Here is a 17,500-nt window from a genome sequence, read left to right on the forward strand (position 1 = left end):
AAATAAGCACAAATAAATTTCTTCAAAGAGGATCAAAATTGCAGGAGCCCGTAGGGTAAAATTGCGCTATTTAGGGCGCGCGCTTGATTTGAAAACAAAAGATTTGATTGGTTCTGACCAAACCCTATTGTTTATTAGTTAATCATAAGACAGTTTTCACTGGATCGTAAGCAACGAGGTCATAGGCGGAATCGGTATTCTGCTTCCGACTCCGACGAATTGATTTTCACCAGATCGTATCGCTCTGCGCTCCTGATTACGACTGCGACTCCCACGCTAGTGAAAACCAGCCTTAAAAAAACCTAGTCGCCCACTTTACATCGCGAGCCCACAACTCTTCAGTCGTCATTTTCGGTGCAACCGAAAACTGGGGGATTCTGTAACTGTTAAAGTAATGTTTCCATCGGACATCAAATGGGCCATATAATTCTGTTTTCCATGGAAAACTAAGCTATGTTTATTAGAATTTCATTTTCAATGATTATTTATGTATGACTTGCTCTTCGCAACATGTTATCGAGTGGAAATGGAAATCTTTGTTGAACCATCTTCTCTTGGAGTGGCAGCGAGAAGTACAGTAAACACCCGCATATATGAACACTAATTTTAGGTTTGAGGCTGATCGTGTTTTTATTTAAGGGGCGCTTAGTAAGAAATCAGCCTGAAAGTATTCGATAAATGTTATTACAATTGGTTTCACAAATACTTCAAATTGTCCATTAATAGAGGTTTAATTAACATACAAGTCTTTTTAAAATAGATTTCAAAGTTTGTAATGGCCCTGAACACCATGTTACTTTGATCACTTACTGTACTGTACTTTTTCCTTCTTCTAATACCCTTTCCCCGTTATATTAAGAACATGTTTTATTTATCATGCTGAGTTTTTTCTTATTTATGTGGTGCTTTATTGGCCAAATTTCAGCCTGATGTTCTTAATCCACTTGTTCTTATACGCGGGTGATTTACTGTACCGCAATTATTGAATTGTGATTCCTCGAAGACCAGAGGGCGATTCACGGCTACAATGATCAGAATAAATGTATTATCGTTTCCGGAAAGTGGAGAAGTATTATCTTGACTACATTGCAAGGAAGCACGAACAGCGAATTCACCGTCGGATGGATGATTCTGGTTTAAATAACGTTTTACGTGTCTTCAACTTAAGCTGACAGCACTAAACAGAACGGCGAACATTTGAATACTGATCATTTCATTTTCTCACCGATAATAAAACTGCGTATTGCAGAAGTGAGCAAGCTTGTTTGTTTGAGCAGGTTGAAGTTTTCGCAGCTATTCAGCTAATGTGGACCTGCTATACCCACCCACCCTACACTCACAGAGGACAGCCACAACACCGGGAACTTCATCCCCTACTCTTCTCGAATAGTGTGGGTTCTTTAACGTCGCACAGGGAACTAATGAACTTGGAAGATATTTATGAGACGGGGCCTACGCTTTATAGTCCTTATCCGAGAAGAATTGAAAGTCTAACCATACGCGGGGGTAATTACAAAGGCAGCACTTTCTCCTCAATTATTTAAAGACCCTGAGTGTTGGTTACGGCCGGAGTCGAAATCACGACCTTCCGCATGGCAACCCGGTGCTCAACCAACTGAGCCACTGGTGCGCGGATTCAACACCCGTTTCAAAATTTGGTAAACTTGAAAACGAAGAAATTCTAGGAAAGTAGAAATATAGCATTTCATCTTATGCTACACGTGTGTATTGCTACATTACTCTCACGGTGCGCCTCTCTCCACCCAGTTGTACAAATGGGTGCCAGCGAATTCAATGCTAGGGGTAGCCCTGCGTTGGACTACTATCCCATCCAGGGGAGAGCAGAAATGCTCCTAGCTGCTTCATGCTACAGAAACCGGGATGAGCTCCGGCCTAACGGGCCACTTGGCTGGTAAGCAGACTTTACCTTTTTTTTAACTTCTTTTCATTGCCATCTTCTTGGGTATCAAAGAAATATAGGTGAGCCGATAAAAGTATCTCGCATTTTCCCAGGATTATTTTTTTGTTTGACCAAGTCCCAAGAGTAATACGTCAACAAAACTCCCGTATGTCAACAAAAACATGGGCGAAGCTGACTAGGGTCCTTAAAGGGAGAACAGAGTAAGACTCGTAAGCAATCCCATAACTACAATAAACGACCAAGAAATCAAAGGAAGCCCAAAACTGTACTGTGGCCCGATGTCGGAACAAAAGGTTGTCCAGTCTGAGTTTTTCATTCACTTGACATTTACTCTAAAAATAAGAAAGCACGAAGTGTATTCTTTTCTTAAAACTTTACATATATCGTAAAAGCCAACAAAATTAAATGTTCCAAAGTACATTCCATGTGCAATGACGCAACTTTCACTTCAATCGAAACTACGATCACCATTGGCAATATTTACTGACGTTTACTGCGATTTTCATAATTCTGCGGAATTTCACCTTCAAGGGCTACGCGCCGAACTGCGTTTTGTATTCCCACAATCAAATGTCCGAAGATAGTCGGGAAGATAGACTCTGCCTCCGGAAAGTGAATTGGAGTTCGAGTTTTTGTTTAGTTCACAGCACGAATACCATTGTGATATATTTTAAGAGTTTCTTCAAAAGACCCATAATCATTTCAGTAATTAAAATTTCGCTCCGACGAAGGGCTAACGCTCGAGACGTCAGCTTTCCAAGGCTTTTTCATTTCAGTAATTCCCAATGTGGAGGACAAAACAATGGTTGTTCTGTCCCCCGAGAGAAAGAAACCTTTCAAATGCAGCACAATCTTATTGTTTTGTCTTCCAGATTGGAAATTAAAGGCCCATTTTCATCCTTGATGCAACGCGGTCGTTTGTTTTTGTTTTCAAATCGCTCTATTGTTAAATGGCGCACTCTGATTGGCTATCTATTTTTTTCGACGGGAAAACTTTTCGCACATTCAAAGCTTCGCGCGCGGTGTTTAGGCTGTTTTCTCTGCCACATTGTCTTAGTAATCCTAGAAATTGGTATTAGTTATTCATGGAAGTGGATGAATCTATTACCAACGATGAATCCCAGCAGAGAAATGTTTACGGGTCGTTGATTGATCCAGAAGAACGTGAAAACTCTGAAGCCTCCGAGGTAGGTAAACTTCAATTCATTGTCGAATTTACTGTCGGAATATTTGCCTCTGCTGTTATTTGTGGAATGAAATAAACATTATATTTTCATCCTCGCTTTATCGTGTATCTTTTAGGACTTACCTGCTCCAGAAGTGCGCTGTTCATGTAATGGTGCGTGTGCACGGAGATCTGGCCGAGGTTCGTGTTCGTGCAAGGCGACTAACCAAAACTGCACTTCGAATTGCCTTTGCAATAAAGCGAAATGCAAAAACAAGGTAAACAGAAAAACACAATTTTCTTTTATGAAGATTTTGTTTGGCTTACTGTTTCTTTGTACCACAGGCAAGTGAGGCGGCGGAGGCTGAACAAGTAAATACGCCAGTAGATCCTGATGGACAAGTGCAGTTATTCAACGAGGTGCAGTCCTCGGCAACACAAATAGAGGTGAAGACTTTATTATTCGTGCACAAATGCACTGTAGTCTGCATAACTAATATCCTAAACGTTAGTAAAATAAACCAGAATGCTGTTTATACCTGCGAGGTCCCAGAATAGGATTTTCAGCCCTCTGTTGGTTTCTTTGTTCATACTTATAATTTCATATATTTTGCAATGTTCTGTTTGGTCTAGGAATTTGTGTCAACCCTTACTAGACAGGATATAGAGTACCTCCTCAGGAATGTTCTGGCAATGGGAAGAGGGAGTTTGGACTTTGCAAAGAAGCTGCTAGATGAAAAAAATGCACCACCACCACCTCCCCCAAGCCCAGGCAACAACAGTTCTCCAGAGTGGTGCAGGTGTGGAGTTTGCAGGCCTATGCCCAGTGACCAGGAAAATCTCTGTTGCAAAAGGGTTAACTGCATAACTCGTTTCCAGGTTTTCAACAATATTTGCCTTGACAGAGATATTTTAGAAGTATGTATTAAGGCTCGCTGCGACATCAGAGCAGATGATTTCATTTTCTCGATGGAAAGTTTTCGAAAAGCAGCATACAGACAATATATTCTATGGAAATATGGAAAACTTGGTCGGGGAAACAGGAGAGTTGTTCCATCCTGTGCAGTTTTGTCAATACGACATGCATATCCTTCCCCAGATGGACGATACATGGGCTTTCGAAGCAGCTGAACTTTAGAAGTATTGGTAACTCCCAATAGGGAAAGGGGGTGGGGAGCAAAAGTGGTCATGTCACAAACCACACAGTTTAAAAATCAACCCTTTCCTAACCCTCCCCCCCCCCCCCCTTTCCCCCCTCATCCCATTATCTTGCAAATAATCCAAGGCTATTATCAATAATGGCTCATTCATCTAAACCACCTTTTAAGGAATAATATCAATTCCAATGTTTTGGGTGTGAACTGCATAGCATTTATTACAGCCTCTGACCCTACACCCTTGTGAAATTTGTGCAAGGTGGTAAGCTTATATACCTTTGCATAAATGGTGCTTAAATTTGAATAACAATAGTTTATACATCCTTTGCCTCTTAATCAGGGTTTTGGACAAAGGAGTTTTCACATGAATGTGAGGCTAAGGATGTATAAGTACTGTTATTCAAGTTTGAGTGCCATTTGTGCAAAAGGTCTAGCTGTTCCTGTCCAAATAGTCTTGGATCAAAGCTAATTATATACTTAGGGGACATTATTGTTAGCAATGACAGTTTGATTGTAAAACAATGCATTTATTTTAACTTTTTACATAGATTATTTCAGAACATTTTCATAGTAAGGAAAGTTATAGGGGGACCAAAATGTAGTAAATTTTGACACCATCTTCCAGTCTTATCATAAGAAAACAAGAATCATAACATCTCCACTTCTTGAACAAGGTGATACTGGTAATGTCAGACATCCCTAAGTTATGGAAGTACTCTACTGTTAATTCCTGGTATTAAAACTGTGTGTGTTACCACTGAAAAAGAGAACTGTCTCGTAAAATCCCATGTTCTTACTAACCCAAACACCAATGCCCACCTGAAAAAAATACAACAGTGATTGTAAGAAAATTCAAAGACCCTTTTCATGACAACCTGTAAGAAAAATTTAAAGAAGGAAAATTAGATTAACTAGAAAGACCAGGTTTGGACAGGCGTGAAGGACCCTTAAGTAACTCCTCTGTGGATGGTGCTGCCTTCATTCCAATTGTAGGGGCTATCTGTTTGGGATTAAAGAGGTTGTCATCTGTTGGCTGTGAAAAGCTCCCCTCTAAAAGACAACGCTCCTTGAGCATCTTGGCCATCATGAAAGGAAAATAGCTGTAGCTCTTCTCTTCTTTAACAATCTCAGCATGGAATTTTTGGGTGCGTTTGGAATATTTCCTGTGACCACGTGCATCACCAGCTGCATTTACCTGCTTCCCTCTTGAGAGATGCATGTTATGATCAATAGCAGCTAACATTATCCTCATGATAAAGTAGGGATATCTGAAATAAATGAATGAAAAAAATTGAAAGTAATCATTATAAAATTTTGCAAGAACAGACTACAGCAGAAATGAAATACAGGTTATCAATGGTGGGTAACTTCTGAAACACTGATATTTACAATTCTACTACATGTGGTCTCTGATGGGAGGGGCCTGTTAAAAGACCTACAAGACAGAAAGGCATGTACATACACAATACACAAGATTGATTTCCTTACTCAAATGCCATGCGCTTTGGAGCATATTTCGTGAGCATGCTATTGTAGCTCTCCAATACACTTGTGTGCCTGTAAAAATGATAAACCTAAAAGTTATAATATTATGAGTGGTAAAGTAGTACTTAGTGTCCTCATTTCCTATCATGATCAGCCACCTTGAATCTCAAAACAAGCCCTTGATATTGAAACAACCCTTTTCTGATAATAAAATGCTTGTTTATGTATGGAATGTCATTGTGTGAGATTTATTGACAGCAGTGGGTTGTTTGATGAAAGGGGGCAGGTGGAGGAAACAATTTGACCAATGCAAGAAAATTAAGTCTTCAAGTTTATAACACCACTACCAGCAACGGGAATTACTGACCTGAACCTAACATAAAACTCCAAGTTGTTGAGCCACTTCTTGTCCAAAACAACCTCCCTGAGAGCTGTTAAAGCTTTCGAAGACTTCGCCAAATATGTCTTTCCCGAAGTTCCTGTTTCATCAGGGGAATGCTTGCAGGCTCCTCCAGCCCATTCATGTTCGCCACAAACATGGTGAAGAACACCAAACCAAGTTTCCTAAAAATTAAAAATGATAAACATGTACAGTATTAGAACTAAAAAAATTATTACACAAACAAGAAGCCTCTCAGAACTTCATGAACATTAATAAGACAGTAAATATGACTGCAGATGGAGATTTTGATTAATGTGCAATCAATTAGCATGTACTCAAACCAAATAAGACAGCAAGAAGAAAATTGCATCACAAAGGAAAAACCCTGTACAGCAAAACTGCTTTGTGTAGATCATGCAACAAGGGCACTCCTGTCTAGCACAATATTCAATAAAAGGGGAAAACTGTTTCCAACCTTCAGTTCATCCACACTACCATCACAACTTTGACAGCAAAACCAGAAGTGGTTGACAATGTCATCGATCCACTCTTTCAGAGTTTCACATCCTCTTATGCGAGCAGCCTGTTACAAAAAAAAAAAACAGGAACAAAAACAGAGGCAAATCTAGTATATAGAATCAAAGTAGGGTGGTCAACTTACTGAGAACAAAGACAACTAAATCAAACATTTGTTACATTTGGGAAACTAAATATACTTGCAACATTTAAATGACAGTGACAAAACATGCACTTACTTGATGAAAACACTTGCTCAGCTTCTTTGCCTTGTGCCAAATATCAAGAGAGTGAAACAGTTCCACCAACTGTGGAAATTTCTCTACCAAACCAAAACAAGCTATTATTAGCTAACAGGCCCTTTGCACAATCCGATCACATGGCATGGAATTCATTGTGCTGGGATGCAAGTAACACAGAGGGACTTTCAAAACAAGGAAGTCAGGCTCGGCTGGTAACATGTAACACATGACCGGATCATGCAAAGGGCCTATTAGCAATGAAGCTCTCTCTCATTGTTGTTTATCAATAGTTATAATTTTTGAGCCAGAAGCCCCAATGGCACTGATCAAATCCAGGTATCTTTAATTCATTGATGAACATACACTGTGACTGTTGACTATTTAATATACAGACTATTGACCAGCTGCTGGGTTTATCTGGGTATTCAATGTCAAAGAACATTGGATACATGTATTTAGAGTCAAGGCCACTAAGGGCAGCCATCCCAAGCAATGAGAATAAAGGGATTCAACACTTCGCTGATAAGATGCTCGAGATTAGAATATGCAAATAACATAAGCATACCTTTCATATCACGCACAAGCTTCATAATTGATGAAGAAGCATCTGTTGCAAGCTCACTGAAGGGGAGGACACTAGCCATCTTCTCCAGAAGTCGTCTCAAACCTTCTTTCTCCATGACAACAGAGTTGCCCCCTGTCTCCCTTTTATCTACAACTGCCATGTCCACAACTACTTTGCTGGCATGCTCCATTAGCGTGTAGACACAGTACCTTGCACTGTGTCCTGGAGAGTCATTCCTGCCATCACCACACAAACACAAGTCGTCATACTGTTGAAGAATACCAGTTATCAAAGAGTTCATTTCATCCCAAATCTCCTTAACCACAGGGGCTGCACAGTGCTTCTGGAATCTTGTAAATGTGTTCCTGCTGATAATACTTAATCCAAGGGCTTTACATAACAGGGTAAATTTGCTATAGTTATTCCCAGAAATGATTATTGCTGCTGCAAATAGGGAATCATTCAGGAAAAACTCTACATTGTTCTTCACTCCTAAGACTTCTGATGACACCCATTTCTGGCAATGTCCATTCTTGCATTTGCGAATGATTTCAACCCTGGACCCAATGGTCTTCACCTCTTCCTTAAAATGAAGTCCCTCACCACAGAGGGCACATTTGTCTTCCGAAAGTTCCACAAGCTTATTGATGGAGACCATAACTCTCATTCGTGAGTGAAGGGCTAAGAATGTTTCGAGATCACCTTTGCTAGTAAGCTGCTGGAAAGCATCCTCTAGCTTCTTAAGAATTTCAGCTTGATGTTTCTCTGCTGGTTTGGTAGTTTCCTCTGGCTGGGGCATGCTTACTTCTTGTTCAAGGGCCTCGGTGACCGTCGGACTTCCAGCAGCGCCACAAATATGGTTGGTATCATCATCTGCATGTATGTAGTAAGGTTGAGGGGCTTCACACACAACACAAGGGGCTACAGCAGCAGTAGGAACACAGCTGGAATCATCTTCAGCAGCATAAGAAGGATCAACCATTGTGTTCTGAAGAGTTCTGGAATGTTCTATAAAACGTTACATAATTATTGTTGTTTTCCTGGAAAGTTCTAGATTGTGCTGATGTATATTTATAAGTGACAGATCATGGAAAGTTCTAGAATCCTAAAAATAAGTATTAGTAATGCCATGATTAATTTGCTTAAAATAGACTCAAGGAATATTCTAGACCACATAGTAAAAACCTATTTAAGAACCGTTGTTGTTAGCATTTTGTTAGTATTTGTTGTTGGAGATTTTAGTAGTTCCGGAAATTCGTTCAGTTCAGATCAAGTTCAATTTAATTCAGATCAAGTTCAAGTGTAAAGTTCAACGCTTCCACAAGATCCAATAAAACTCTGCTAAACATTGGTAGCAGAGCGAGGTTCAACAAGATGAGTGGCTTACGAAATCAGAAGAACAAGTTGCAAAGTTTTATTTACGACATGAGAGATGAACTCATCAGTGGAATTGAGGACAAAAGTATTGACGAAAAGAAAGTGAAGCTGTTATACAACAAGATGTTAGATGCGTTCCAGGAGTTTAGAGAAATTTGTAATGATTTACATGAACAGAGGGAAGTGTACAAAGAAGTTGATAAACAAGCAAGATTGCAAGGTGAATTTACTCAAGTGAGCTCTCTTGTTCAGGAAACAACTCAATTGGTCATTGAATATGAGGAAGGTCTTCGAAATGAACAAGCACGTCAGCATGCACGTCACTATGATGATGAACCGAGGATCTTGAAAGAAAGAAAGCCCTCTCGAACTGGTTTGGATCAACAAATAGAAAAATTGATTTCACAGTTGGAGAATTCCATAGCAGATATTGGACAACAACAGAAGGATATTTACCAGAAGCTCACAACTACGAAGGGTTATTCCCCTGAAATGCCAATTCAGTTGAGTCAAACAGAGCCCTTACCTGAAAAATCTGGAGGGATGACCCCAAACATTGACAGAAATTCACAGCCAGCCTTTGGTCAAGGGAGAAGATCGGAAGAATTCAAGAGTTCAACTCCGAAGGTATCAACTGCTGCCAATATCGAGACTGTTCCTTTAACGTTAGTGAGTGCAGAACAAGGAGCCCGTCAAACAAGTTCAGCTTCAAATGATGCAGATCCATTCAAAGGTCTAACAAGATTACCAATACCAAAGTTCAAGGGAGACAAGCGATCATTTGAGGCATGGTATGCTGGGTTCCATCAGATAATTGGGAGACACAACAAGGTACCACCAGAGCAAAAACTGCTGAGATTGTACAGTTGTCTTGAGGGAGAGGCGCTGTGCACTATTCAAAATCTGGGTTATTCTGCTGCTGCATATGATGTAGCTATAGCAAGACTAGTGCGAAAGTATGGCGGAAAGAGAAGAGAACTCACAATGAGGCTAGAAGAACTGGACAAGTTTCGTGGAGTACGTGAGGGAAATGCAAATGACCTTGAACATTTTGCAGAGTTATTAGATACACTCATTGTGAAGTTATGTGATGCTGGACAAGAGGGTGAATTAGGGGCAGGTTCACTGTATGTCTCACTCCTCCGAAAGCTAAATGAGCAGTTGATAGTGAAGTACCAGGATTGGTTAAGGGAGAAACATTTAGAGGGCAACGTTAAAAACTTGCACGACTTTGTCAATGATGAAGCTGAAAGCTGGATGCTTGCATTAGAGACAGTCAAAGGATTGGGACAACAGAAGACAAGAGCCCTCTCTGGAGGCCGCACATTGGCAGTCTCTCAAGTGTCAGTTAAGAATAAAAACGTTCCTGAAAGATGTAAGCTCTGCTCAAAGGAGCACGGTCTGTGGCAGTGTAGCCAATTTAAAGCCTTACCAGTGGAAAAAAGGTGGGACAAAGCAAGAGAATTACGCGTTTGTTTCTGCTGCTTATCAAGCTATCATAGAAGTACAACCTGCAGGAGAAGCAGGTCTTGTTCAATTGATGGATGTCGTTCCAACCACCATCACTTGCTACACAACCAAGCTCACAAGAGAGTTGCCATGGGCGTCTCAAAAGATCAGAACACCATGGAAGAACCAAAATCTGAAATAGTCCGTAACGACAGTTTCGCGCTCACGAGTAATTCCATGGAAGGGGAGCCTGGAGCAGAAACATTTGTGGCTTCGCTCTCTAAAAGCACAGAATATCTCCCATTGAGGACCGTCCCAGTCATTCTGAAGAATGGAAGCAAGTCAATGCGCGTTAATGCTTTGCTGGATGATGGAAGTACTAGAACTTATGTAAATGAGGATGTTGCAGATTGCCTAGGGTTGGAAGGTGAGCCAGTTTCATTGAATGTCCGACTTCTGAATGACACCACAGCCCAGCTTAGAAGCCGATCAGTTAAATTTGAGCTAGAGAGCTGCGATGGTCGTGTGAAAAAAGAGGTTGCAGCCCAGACAACAAAACACGTTACTGGTAATATGCGCGCCATAAACTGGGTGGTGGAAAAGAAGAACTGGTCGCATCTGAAAGGAATAAGGTTTCCATCACTGGGCAGACGTCCCATTATTGACATGTTAATAGGGTTGGACCTGTCAGATCTACATTGCTCATTAAAGGAAGTTAAAGGCAACCCTGGTGAACCCATCGCAAGATTAACTCCTCTTGGATGGACAAGTATTGGCTTATTCCAGGAAAATTCAGAAAATGAAGTTAATCACATGTCATTCTTCATTGGGGAGGAAAGACAACTGGACGCTTTGATTAAGCAGATGTGGGAGATTGAGGAACCTCAATCATGTTCACTGGTTCGTCCTCAAGACAAAGAAGCTGAGAAAACTGTTCTGGCCACCCTCAAACAATCTTCCGAAGGATACGTGGTGGGACTGCCCTGGAAATCTGTTGCCCCATCCCTTGGAGACAACTACACCATGGCTTTAACTCGTTTAGAGAGTACAGAGCGTAAATTGGCAAAGCAGCCTGAGATAGCAGCAGCTTATCAAGAGGTAATCAATGGATATGAGAGAAAGGGATACATTTGTGAAGTTCAGTCTGAGAAGGAACAAGTAACTAAGGTCTGGTACCTTCCCCACTTTCCTGTTGTCAGACAAGACAAGAGTACAAGCAAAGTGAGACCTGTATTCGACGCATCTGCCAAGTATAAAGGGGTGTCACTAAATGATGTTCTCCACCAAGGGCCCCAAGTGCCCCTGCCCAGTCTCTGTTCAGATGACGTGGAGAAGAAACTTAAGTACAGGGTCACACTTCTTAACTCTTCTGAAAGAGAAGTAGCCATGCCCAAATTGAAGTGGAAAGACACAAGACTTGATCCAGAGCGATTTTCAGACTGGTTTAAATTTCTTCGTGTTTTGGCCTACGTTGTTCGTTTTGTTCAAAACAGCTCAAAGGTGGCAAAACTTCAAGGCCCCTTAACAGTAGAGGAGATCAATGATGTTGAGGTTATGGTTCTTCGTCAAGTACAACAGGAGTCCTACCCTGAGGAGTTCTCACGAGCTCGCAAAGGAGAAGCTTTACCTACAAGATCAAAGAATTTACCAATCTCTCCCATTTTAGGAAGTGATGGGCTATTACATGGAAACAGCCGTTTGCGATTGGCAGAACATATTTCCTGGGGAGCTCGACACCCTATTATCCTTCCAAGAAAGCATCAAGTAACGAAACTAATCGTTGAACGCCTACATAAAGACAGCAATCACTCAGGGACAAATCAGGTTTTAGCAATGTTATCTGCTAGGTTTTGGATTCCTGGGGCTCGAGAAGAAATTCGTGATTGCGAAAGAGCATGCATGGTTTGCCGAAGAAGAAAAGTTCAGCCCGCTTCGCAGGTTATGGCTCCACTCCCTGCAGTGAGAGCAGAAATGTCGCTTCGAGCATTCACCAACATTTCAGTTGATTTTGCTGGTCCTTTCCTAACAAAGCAAGGAAGAGGAAAAGCTAGATTCAAACGCTATCTATGTCTTTTTGCATGCATGAACACCAGAGCAGTGCACCTAGAGATGGCATATGGTTTGGACACAGATTCATTTCTCAACGCATTCTACAGAATGACCTCACGAAGAGGATTCCCTGTTCAAGTAATCTCCGATAATGGCACAAATTTCGTAGGAGCCGAAAAAGAATTGCGCGAGTTAGTGAACGCCCTTGACAAGACGAAAGTGCAAGAATCGACAGTGAACCGAGGTGTGGTTTGGAAATTTAATCCGCCATCAGCACCGCATTTCAATGGTGTGCATGAAATACTTATCAAAGCAGCCAAGCGAGCCATGTTTCATGTAATGAATAAGGCAGATCTAACAGACGAAGAGCTGATGACTGCGATTGTGGGTGCTGAAGGGCTGATGAACTCTCGACCTATTACTTACCAGAGTTCAAATGTGGATGATGCGGAACCACTCACACCAAACCATTTTTTGTTTAACCAAGTTGGAGGTCAGTTTGCTCCAGAATCTGTAGATGTTGAGCAATTTAATCCCAGAGTGAGGTGGCGACATGTTCAAGAAATTGTTCGTCAGTTTTGGAAGAGGTGGTTAAGAGAATGGTTACCATCCTTGAGCCCAAGAAAGAAATGGGGAAAAGAAAAGCGTGACTTAGAAGTAGGCAATCTTGTATTGGTGTTGTCAACCGATACACCGCGTGGAAAATGGCCGTTGGGAAGGATAGTTCAAGTCTTTCCTGGACCTGATGGACACGTTCGCACAGCAGACGTTAGAGTGAAGGGTTCGATTCTACGGAGACCTATTGTAAAGCTTTGCCCACTTGAGTGTAAAGCATAATACATCAACATTTCTATTGTCTGTTTACAATGATCAGTTTCGGAAGTTCATACTATTGTGCAGTTAGGAAAATGACCTTATAGGCCATTTTGGAAGGGGAGAAATGTTCTGAAGAGTTCTGGAATGTTCTATAAAACGTTACATAATTATTGTTGTTTTCCTGGAAAGTTCTAGATTGTGCTGATGTATATTTATAAGTGACAGATCATGGAAAGTTCTAGAATCCTAAAAATAAGTATTAGTAATGCCATGATTAATTTGCTTAAAATAGACTCAAGGAATATTCTAGACCACATAGTAAAAACCTATTTAAGAACCGTTGTTGTTAGCATTTTGTTAGTATTTGTTGTTGGAGATTTTAGTAGTTCCGGAAATTCGTTCAGTTCAGATCAAGTTCAATTTAATTCAGATCAAGTTCAAGTGTAAAGTTCAACGCTTCCACAAGATCCAATAAAACTCTGCTAAACACATTGTAAGGGTTCTTTCATCTTCCTCACTGCTGATATCCATGCTGTGAATAAGCAACATAATATGATTATAATATTGATTGCTATAATGTACACCACCCCCTCCGCACCAAACCCCCTTCATGAGGAATTGCAGAGCAGCTCTGTACTGTGTGACATATGGTAACATATGGCCTATCTTCAAGCATGCATACATCTAATATGCAGGATTAAAAAGCCTTCATTTAAATTAAGATTATATATTTGCATTTTCACAAACTGGTGTTTGCATACTAACTTCAATCATTGACAGTTGACCCTACTCACTTTTCACCAAACAGCTGTGTAACATCAGGATGCTCAGGACTGCCATAGCTATCAAGATGCCATTCGTCATAATCACTGTGGTCATCGCTGAGTTCATCACTGGATGTGTCACTCCTGTTAAGATCTTCCACAATGATGTTCACTCTGTACACAAAAGTACATTGAAATCTTGTGAAATTTTGACAATGAAATATAAATTCGATAATGGTTGAATGTATGGGACATACAGTTCATTTACTACAAATCATGATATGAATTGTTGGCATTTTTATCAGGTGCTCCATTCTAGGGCCTCTGATCATGGGAGTGGTCTCTAAGTAACATTACACATGTCATACCTATAGCTGAGCATCAGGTACTACATAATTGACACCCACAACAGGTTATGGTTTCAACTTTGATCAACATTCATTGTTTTCTGAGGCTTTCTTGGTGCAAAAATCATCTTCTATTTGCTTTATACAAAAAAATAATTGATTCTCTATCAAACAGAGTATTTGTACACCAAGATATCTCTTGCATGCATATAACTAAGAAAAATACACAAAAGGAAAGACCTTTACATCGTCCATGTAGCTGTAGCCATTAAAATTAGAAACAGGCAAAATTGAGAAATGACTTAAAATCTGCATTGGTATTCTTTTATCACTGGTATACAGAAAAATACTGACCCCCCTTTCCCCCGGCTCCCAGGAAATTCTAATCCTTTCTGTGGGGGTGGTATGGATATTGTATGGAACTGTATATCACACGGTTAAAAATACAACAATCGTAGAATTGATACAATATTACAACTGGGAGCTTGAAGATATGAATAATAAATTTTATCATTTAATGCATGTTTTTCTTCCTTTCCATTACCTAGGACCCCACCATGTAACCTACCAATAAATGCCTACAGATAATGGTATACTCGTGAATGCACAGCAACCTCTCATTGTGTTTTGCTGCAAATAATATTGCTCATGGGTGGTCGAATGATAAAACAATTATTGAACTTGGCTATTGCAAAACATCATTATTTGTCAGTGTCACTCAGATCTATCATTTGCCCCGCCTTCGGCTTCAGAAAAATAACTGCTTTGCTCACCACTGACAAAACACAATATTTTGCTCACCCTCATCCAATTATTTTTAAACATTCTACTCGCTGTGCTTGTCACATTGTTTTTACCACATATGACTTTGTGCACATTGCTATCCCATTTCTATACATACGTTTGCTCCAAGTCAGGAAAAGGATGATCATCAAAAATACATGTAGGCTCAACTGATACATCAGAGTCTTCTTCAGATAGGCTGTCATCAATTGCAAACCCACCAGCAGAGAATGGGTTGCCAGTGAAACTGTTATTGGTCTGGTCAAACAGTTTACTTCTTGAATGCCCTGGATCTGGTTCTCTCTGTTTCCCCAAGTCCGATATCCCCGTGACATCAACACAACTTAAGTGTGACTCACCAGCAAGATTTGCACGAATGGGAGTAGAAAACAAGGGAACTGGATCTAGGGTAAACCAGCAAATATGTTCGTAAATGACCTATTCATAGGAATAAAAATTAATTTCCTCAAAACAACACAAAATTAAACTACATGGAAAACAACAAGAATATTACAGATTCATCAAATAAATATAGACACAAAAATTTAATCCAAGCTTAGGTAACAGTATGTTTCTAAGCTTGTATAGGCTTACAAGATTACGTGGGACTACCAGTAATAAAAAGAACTTACTTACTTGTATCATTATCTTCTTCACAAGACAGAGATAAATTTACCTCTGCAGATTCATGAATGGTGTTTGATCTAATAAGGAAAGGAAAAAATCAAATACAATACTGCCTGGAGAAGTGTATCGGCAACACAAAGGAAAATAATTTTAAGTAACAAGTGGAACAAGTGGTGTACATGTGCACCAATTATGTACTGTAGCTGTCGAGCAGCAAACCTCACCTTCCACGATGTAACAGGAATTCTGCAAACTCACTGTCTGTGCGTTGTGAAAGTCCCAGAGCTTCTTTTCTATCCCTCCAGAGATTAAAAACAGATTCCCTCAACCGAATCGACTTCAAAGAGCCAGGCAACTTTGGTCTTCCAACACGACGGCGTGTAATGGCCGCCATTTCGTCATACACACACAGTCTTCACAGAACAAAATTTACGAATATATACAGAATATTTACAAAATACTTTCAGAAATATAAAAAGTGACAACAAGAGAAAGTTTTTCCAGCAAGAGAATGAACAATATTCCAAGGATTGCTTTGGGAAAAAGCGATGCAAGTCTGCTTCGAAGAATTCGGTAATTTCGTGTAACACGAAATTCAGGATCAAAGTATCACGGCGCGCAATGCATCAAGGGTGAAAATGGGCCTTTAACTGAAAGGGGTATACAAAAAGATTAGTATAAAGCTTTGGTTATGGGAAAAACATTGTTTTTTCGTTTTTTGGATTTCCTAAGAATTCTTAGCCTACCACTCAAACATTCTTGGGGCTTCGTCACGCGTTCCTCCTCCACATACGTTCGTGGAGAGAAACGCGTGACGAAGCCCTGAGAATGTCTGCGTGACAGGCTAAGGAATTGTAATACACTGAAACAAAACGCCAGATGGGCTCCCCTCCGGCCTTGTCTTAAGGGCTCTGCCCTTCTCCTCAAGAAGTGATTCCGATTTCTTATCCTTTCTTCTTACCAAATAAGTTTTTAAACGTTTTGAAAATGGCTTAAAGGTATGCAATGCATACAATTTCACGATCGCAGGGTGTCAGTTCTCTTTCAGTCAGTGCCACAGCAAACTAGTAATTTTATTGTGAATCAACGGCCACGAAGTCAGCGTTGAATTTAATTCCATTGATTCAGCCAGTGCAACAGCACCCGAGTTACCGATTTTACAGTAGCGCAATTCCAAGGATGTCAGCGTTGAATTGAATTCCAATGCTTTCGCCAGTGCAGTAGCACCCGAGTCACCGATTTCATTGCCAGACAAATGTAACTCTGTCAGCGTTGAATTTCTTTCCACTGCTTTAGCCAGTGCAGCAGCACCCGAGTCACCGATTTTATTGCCAGACAAATCTAACTCTGTCAGCGTTGAATTTCTTTCCACTGCTTTAGCGAGTGCAACAGCACCCGAGTAACCAATTTTACAGTAGCGCAATTCCAAGGATGTCAGCGTTGAATTGAATTCCATTGCTTTAGCCAGTGCACCAGCACCCGAGTCACCGATTTCATTGTCAGACAAATGTAACTCTGACAGTGTTGAATTTCTTTCCACTGCTTTAGCCAGTGCAGCAGCACCCGAGTCACCGATTTTATTGCCAGACAAATGTAACTCTGTCAGCGTTGAATTTCTTTCCATTGCTTTAGCGAGTGCAACAGCACCCGAGTCACCAATTTTACAGTAGAACAATGCCAAGGATGTCAGCGTTGAATTGAATTCCATTGCCTTAGCGAGTGCAACAGCATCCGAGTCACCACTTTTATCATTAAAAGACAAATTCAAGGATGTCAGCGTTGAATTTACTTCCATTGCTTTTGCTAGTGCCACAGCACCGAAGCTACTGATGTTATTTTCAGACAAATCTACCTC

At 40.5% G+C, this 17,500-nt stretch overlaps 5 protein-coding genes across 10 annotated transcripts in view; 1 reads left to right on the forward strand and 4 right to left on the reverse strand.

The window, feature by feature from the left end:
* LOC138006965 (NLR family CARD domain-containing protein 3-like) overlaps positions 1 to 17,500 on the reverse strand; it is a 336,786-nt gene that overhangs the window by 257,083 nt on the left and 62,203 nt on the right. The window lies entirely within an intron of this gene.
* Positions 3,007 to 4,315, forward strand: LOC138008509 (uncharacterized). The gene is made up of 4 exons (XM_068855824.1): positions 3,007 to 3,108; positions 3,224 to 3,364; positions 3,432 to 3,533; positions 3,720 to 4,315. Exons 1-4 carry the CDS (start codon positions 3,007 to 3,009, stop codon positions 4,215 to 4,217), a joined length of 843 nt encoding a protein of 280 aa, XP_068711925.1. The 3' UTR covers positions 4,218 to 4,315.
* Positions 4,796 to 8,703, reverse strand: LOC138006971 (uncharacterized). Of its 2 annotated transcripts, XM_068853622.1 has the most exons (7): positions 7,434 to 8,703; positions 6,866 to 6,948; positions 6,586 to 6,693; positions 6,096 to 6,292; positions 5,732 to 5,800; positions 5,439 to 5,511; positions 4,796 to 5,062 (listed from the first exon to the last, which is right to left on the reverse strand). In XM_068853622.1, the coding sequence occupies exons 1-7, from the start codon at positions 8,413 to 8,415 to the stop codon at positions 4,967 to 4,969; spliced, it is 1,608 nt and encodes a 535-aa protein (XP_068709723.1). In that variant the 5' UTR covers positions 8,416 to 8,703; the 3' UTR covers positions 4,796 to 4,966. The 2 variants fall into 2 exon arrangements, with proteins under 2 accessions (XP_068709723.1, XP_068709722.1); XM_068853621.1 differs by having other exon boundaries at positions 4,929 to 5,511; positions 7,434 to 8,664.
* On the reverse strand, positions 13,198 to 16,057 carry LOC138006972 (uncharacterized). Of its 2 annotated transcripts, none has more exons than XM_068853625.1 (5): positions 15,870 to 16,057; positions 15,655 to 15,722; positions 15,137 to 15,422; positions 13,919 to 14,062; positions 13,198 to 13,273 (listed from the first exon to the last, which is right to left on the reverse strand). In XM_068853625.1, the coding sequence occupies exons 1-5, from the start codon at positions 16,037 to 16,039 to the stop codon at positions 13,198 to 13,200; spliced, it is 744 nt and encodes a 247-aa protein (XP_068709726.1). In that variant the 5' UTR covers positions 16,040 to 16,057. The 2 variants fall into 2 exon arrangements, with proteins under 2 accessions (XP_068709726.1, XP_068709724.1); XM_068853623.1 differs by lacking the exon at positions 13,198 to 13,273 and adding an exon at positions 13,557 to 13,656.
* The window catches only part of LOC138006968 (NLR family CARD domain-containing protein 3-like), a 63,052-nt gene continuing 62,234 nt past the window's right edge, over positions 16,683 to 17,500 (reverse strand). For all 4 annotated transcript variants that reach the window (XM_068853619.1, XM_068853617.1, XM_068853616.1 and 1 more), the window contains one exon: positions 16,683 to 17,500. This exon is cut by the window's right edge and continues 1,613 nt beyond it. In XM_068853619.1, the coding sequence (XP_068709720.1) occupies positions 16,694 to 17,500 (807 nt within the window). In that variant the 3' untranslated portion in view covers positions 16,683 to 16,693.

This window comes from Montipora foliosa, chromosome 6 (assembly GCF_036669935.1).
Source record: "Montipora foliosa isolate CH-2021 chromosome 6, ASM3666993v2, whole genome shotgun sequence".
NCBI lineage: Eukaryota > Metazoa > Cnidaria > Anthozoa > Scleractinia > Acroporidae > Montipora > Montipora foliosa.

What these genes read in the sequence shown, in the direction of transcription:
- LOC138008509 (XM_068855824.1), top strand. Translation starts at nt 3,007, where the DNA reads ATGGAAGTGGATGAATCTATTACCAACGATGAATCCCAGCAGAGAAAT. An exon ending in AAAACTCTGAAGCCTCCGAG is followed by an intron (nt 3,109 to 3,223) that starts GTAGGTAAACTT and finishes TGTATCTTTTAG; the next exon opens with GACTTACCTGCTCCAGAAGT. An exon ending in AAGCGAAATGCAAAAACAAG is followed by an intron (nt 3,365 to 3,431) that starts GTAAACAGAAAA and finishes TTTGTACCACAG; the next exon opens with GCAAGTGAGGCGGCGGAGGC.
- LOC138006972 (XM_068853623.1), bottom strand. Translation starts at nt 16,039, where the DNA reads ATGGCGGCCATTACACGCCGTCGTGTTGGAAGACCAAAGTTGCCTGGC. An exon ending in TGAAGAAGATAATGATACAA is followed by an intron (nt 15,423 to 15,654) that starts GTAAGTAAGTTC and finishes GGTTTACCCTAG; the next exon opens with ATCCAGTTCCCTTGTTTTCT. An exon ending in ACACAGCTGTTTGGTGAAAA is followed by an intron (nt 13,657 to 13,918) that starts GTGAGTAGGGTC and finishes GCTTATTCACAG; the next exon opens with CATGGATATCAGCAGTGAGG.
- LOC138006971 (XM_068853621.1), bottom strand. Translation starts at nt 8,415, where the DNA reads ATGGTTGATCCTTCTTATGCTGCTGAAGATGATTCCAGCTGTGTTCCT. An exon ending in GCTTGTGCGTGATATGAAAG is followed by an intron (nt 6,949 to 7,433) that starts GTATGCTTATGT and finishes TTGGTTTGGTAG; the next exon opens with AGAAATTTCCACAGTTGGTG. An exon ending in TGAGCAAGTGTTTTCATCAA is followed by an intron (nt 6,694 to 6,865) that starts GTAAGTGCATGT and finishes TTTTTGTAACAG; the next exon opens with GCTGCTCGCATAAGAGGATG.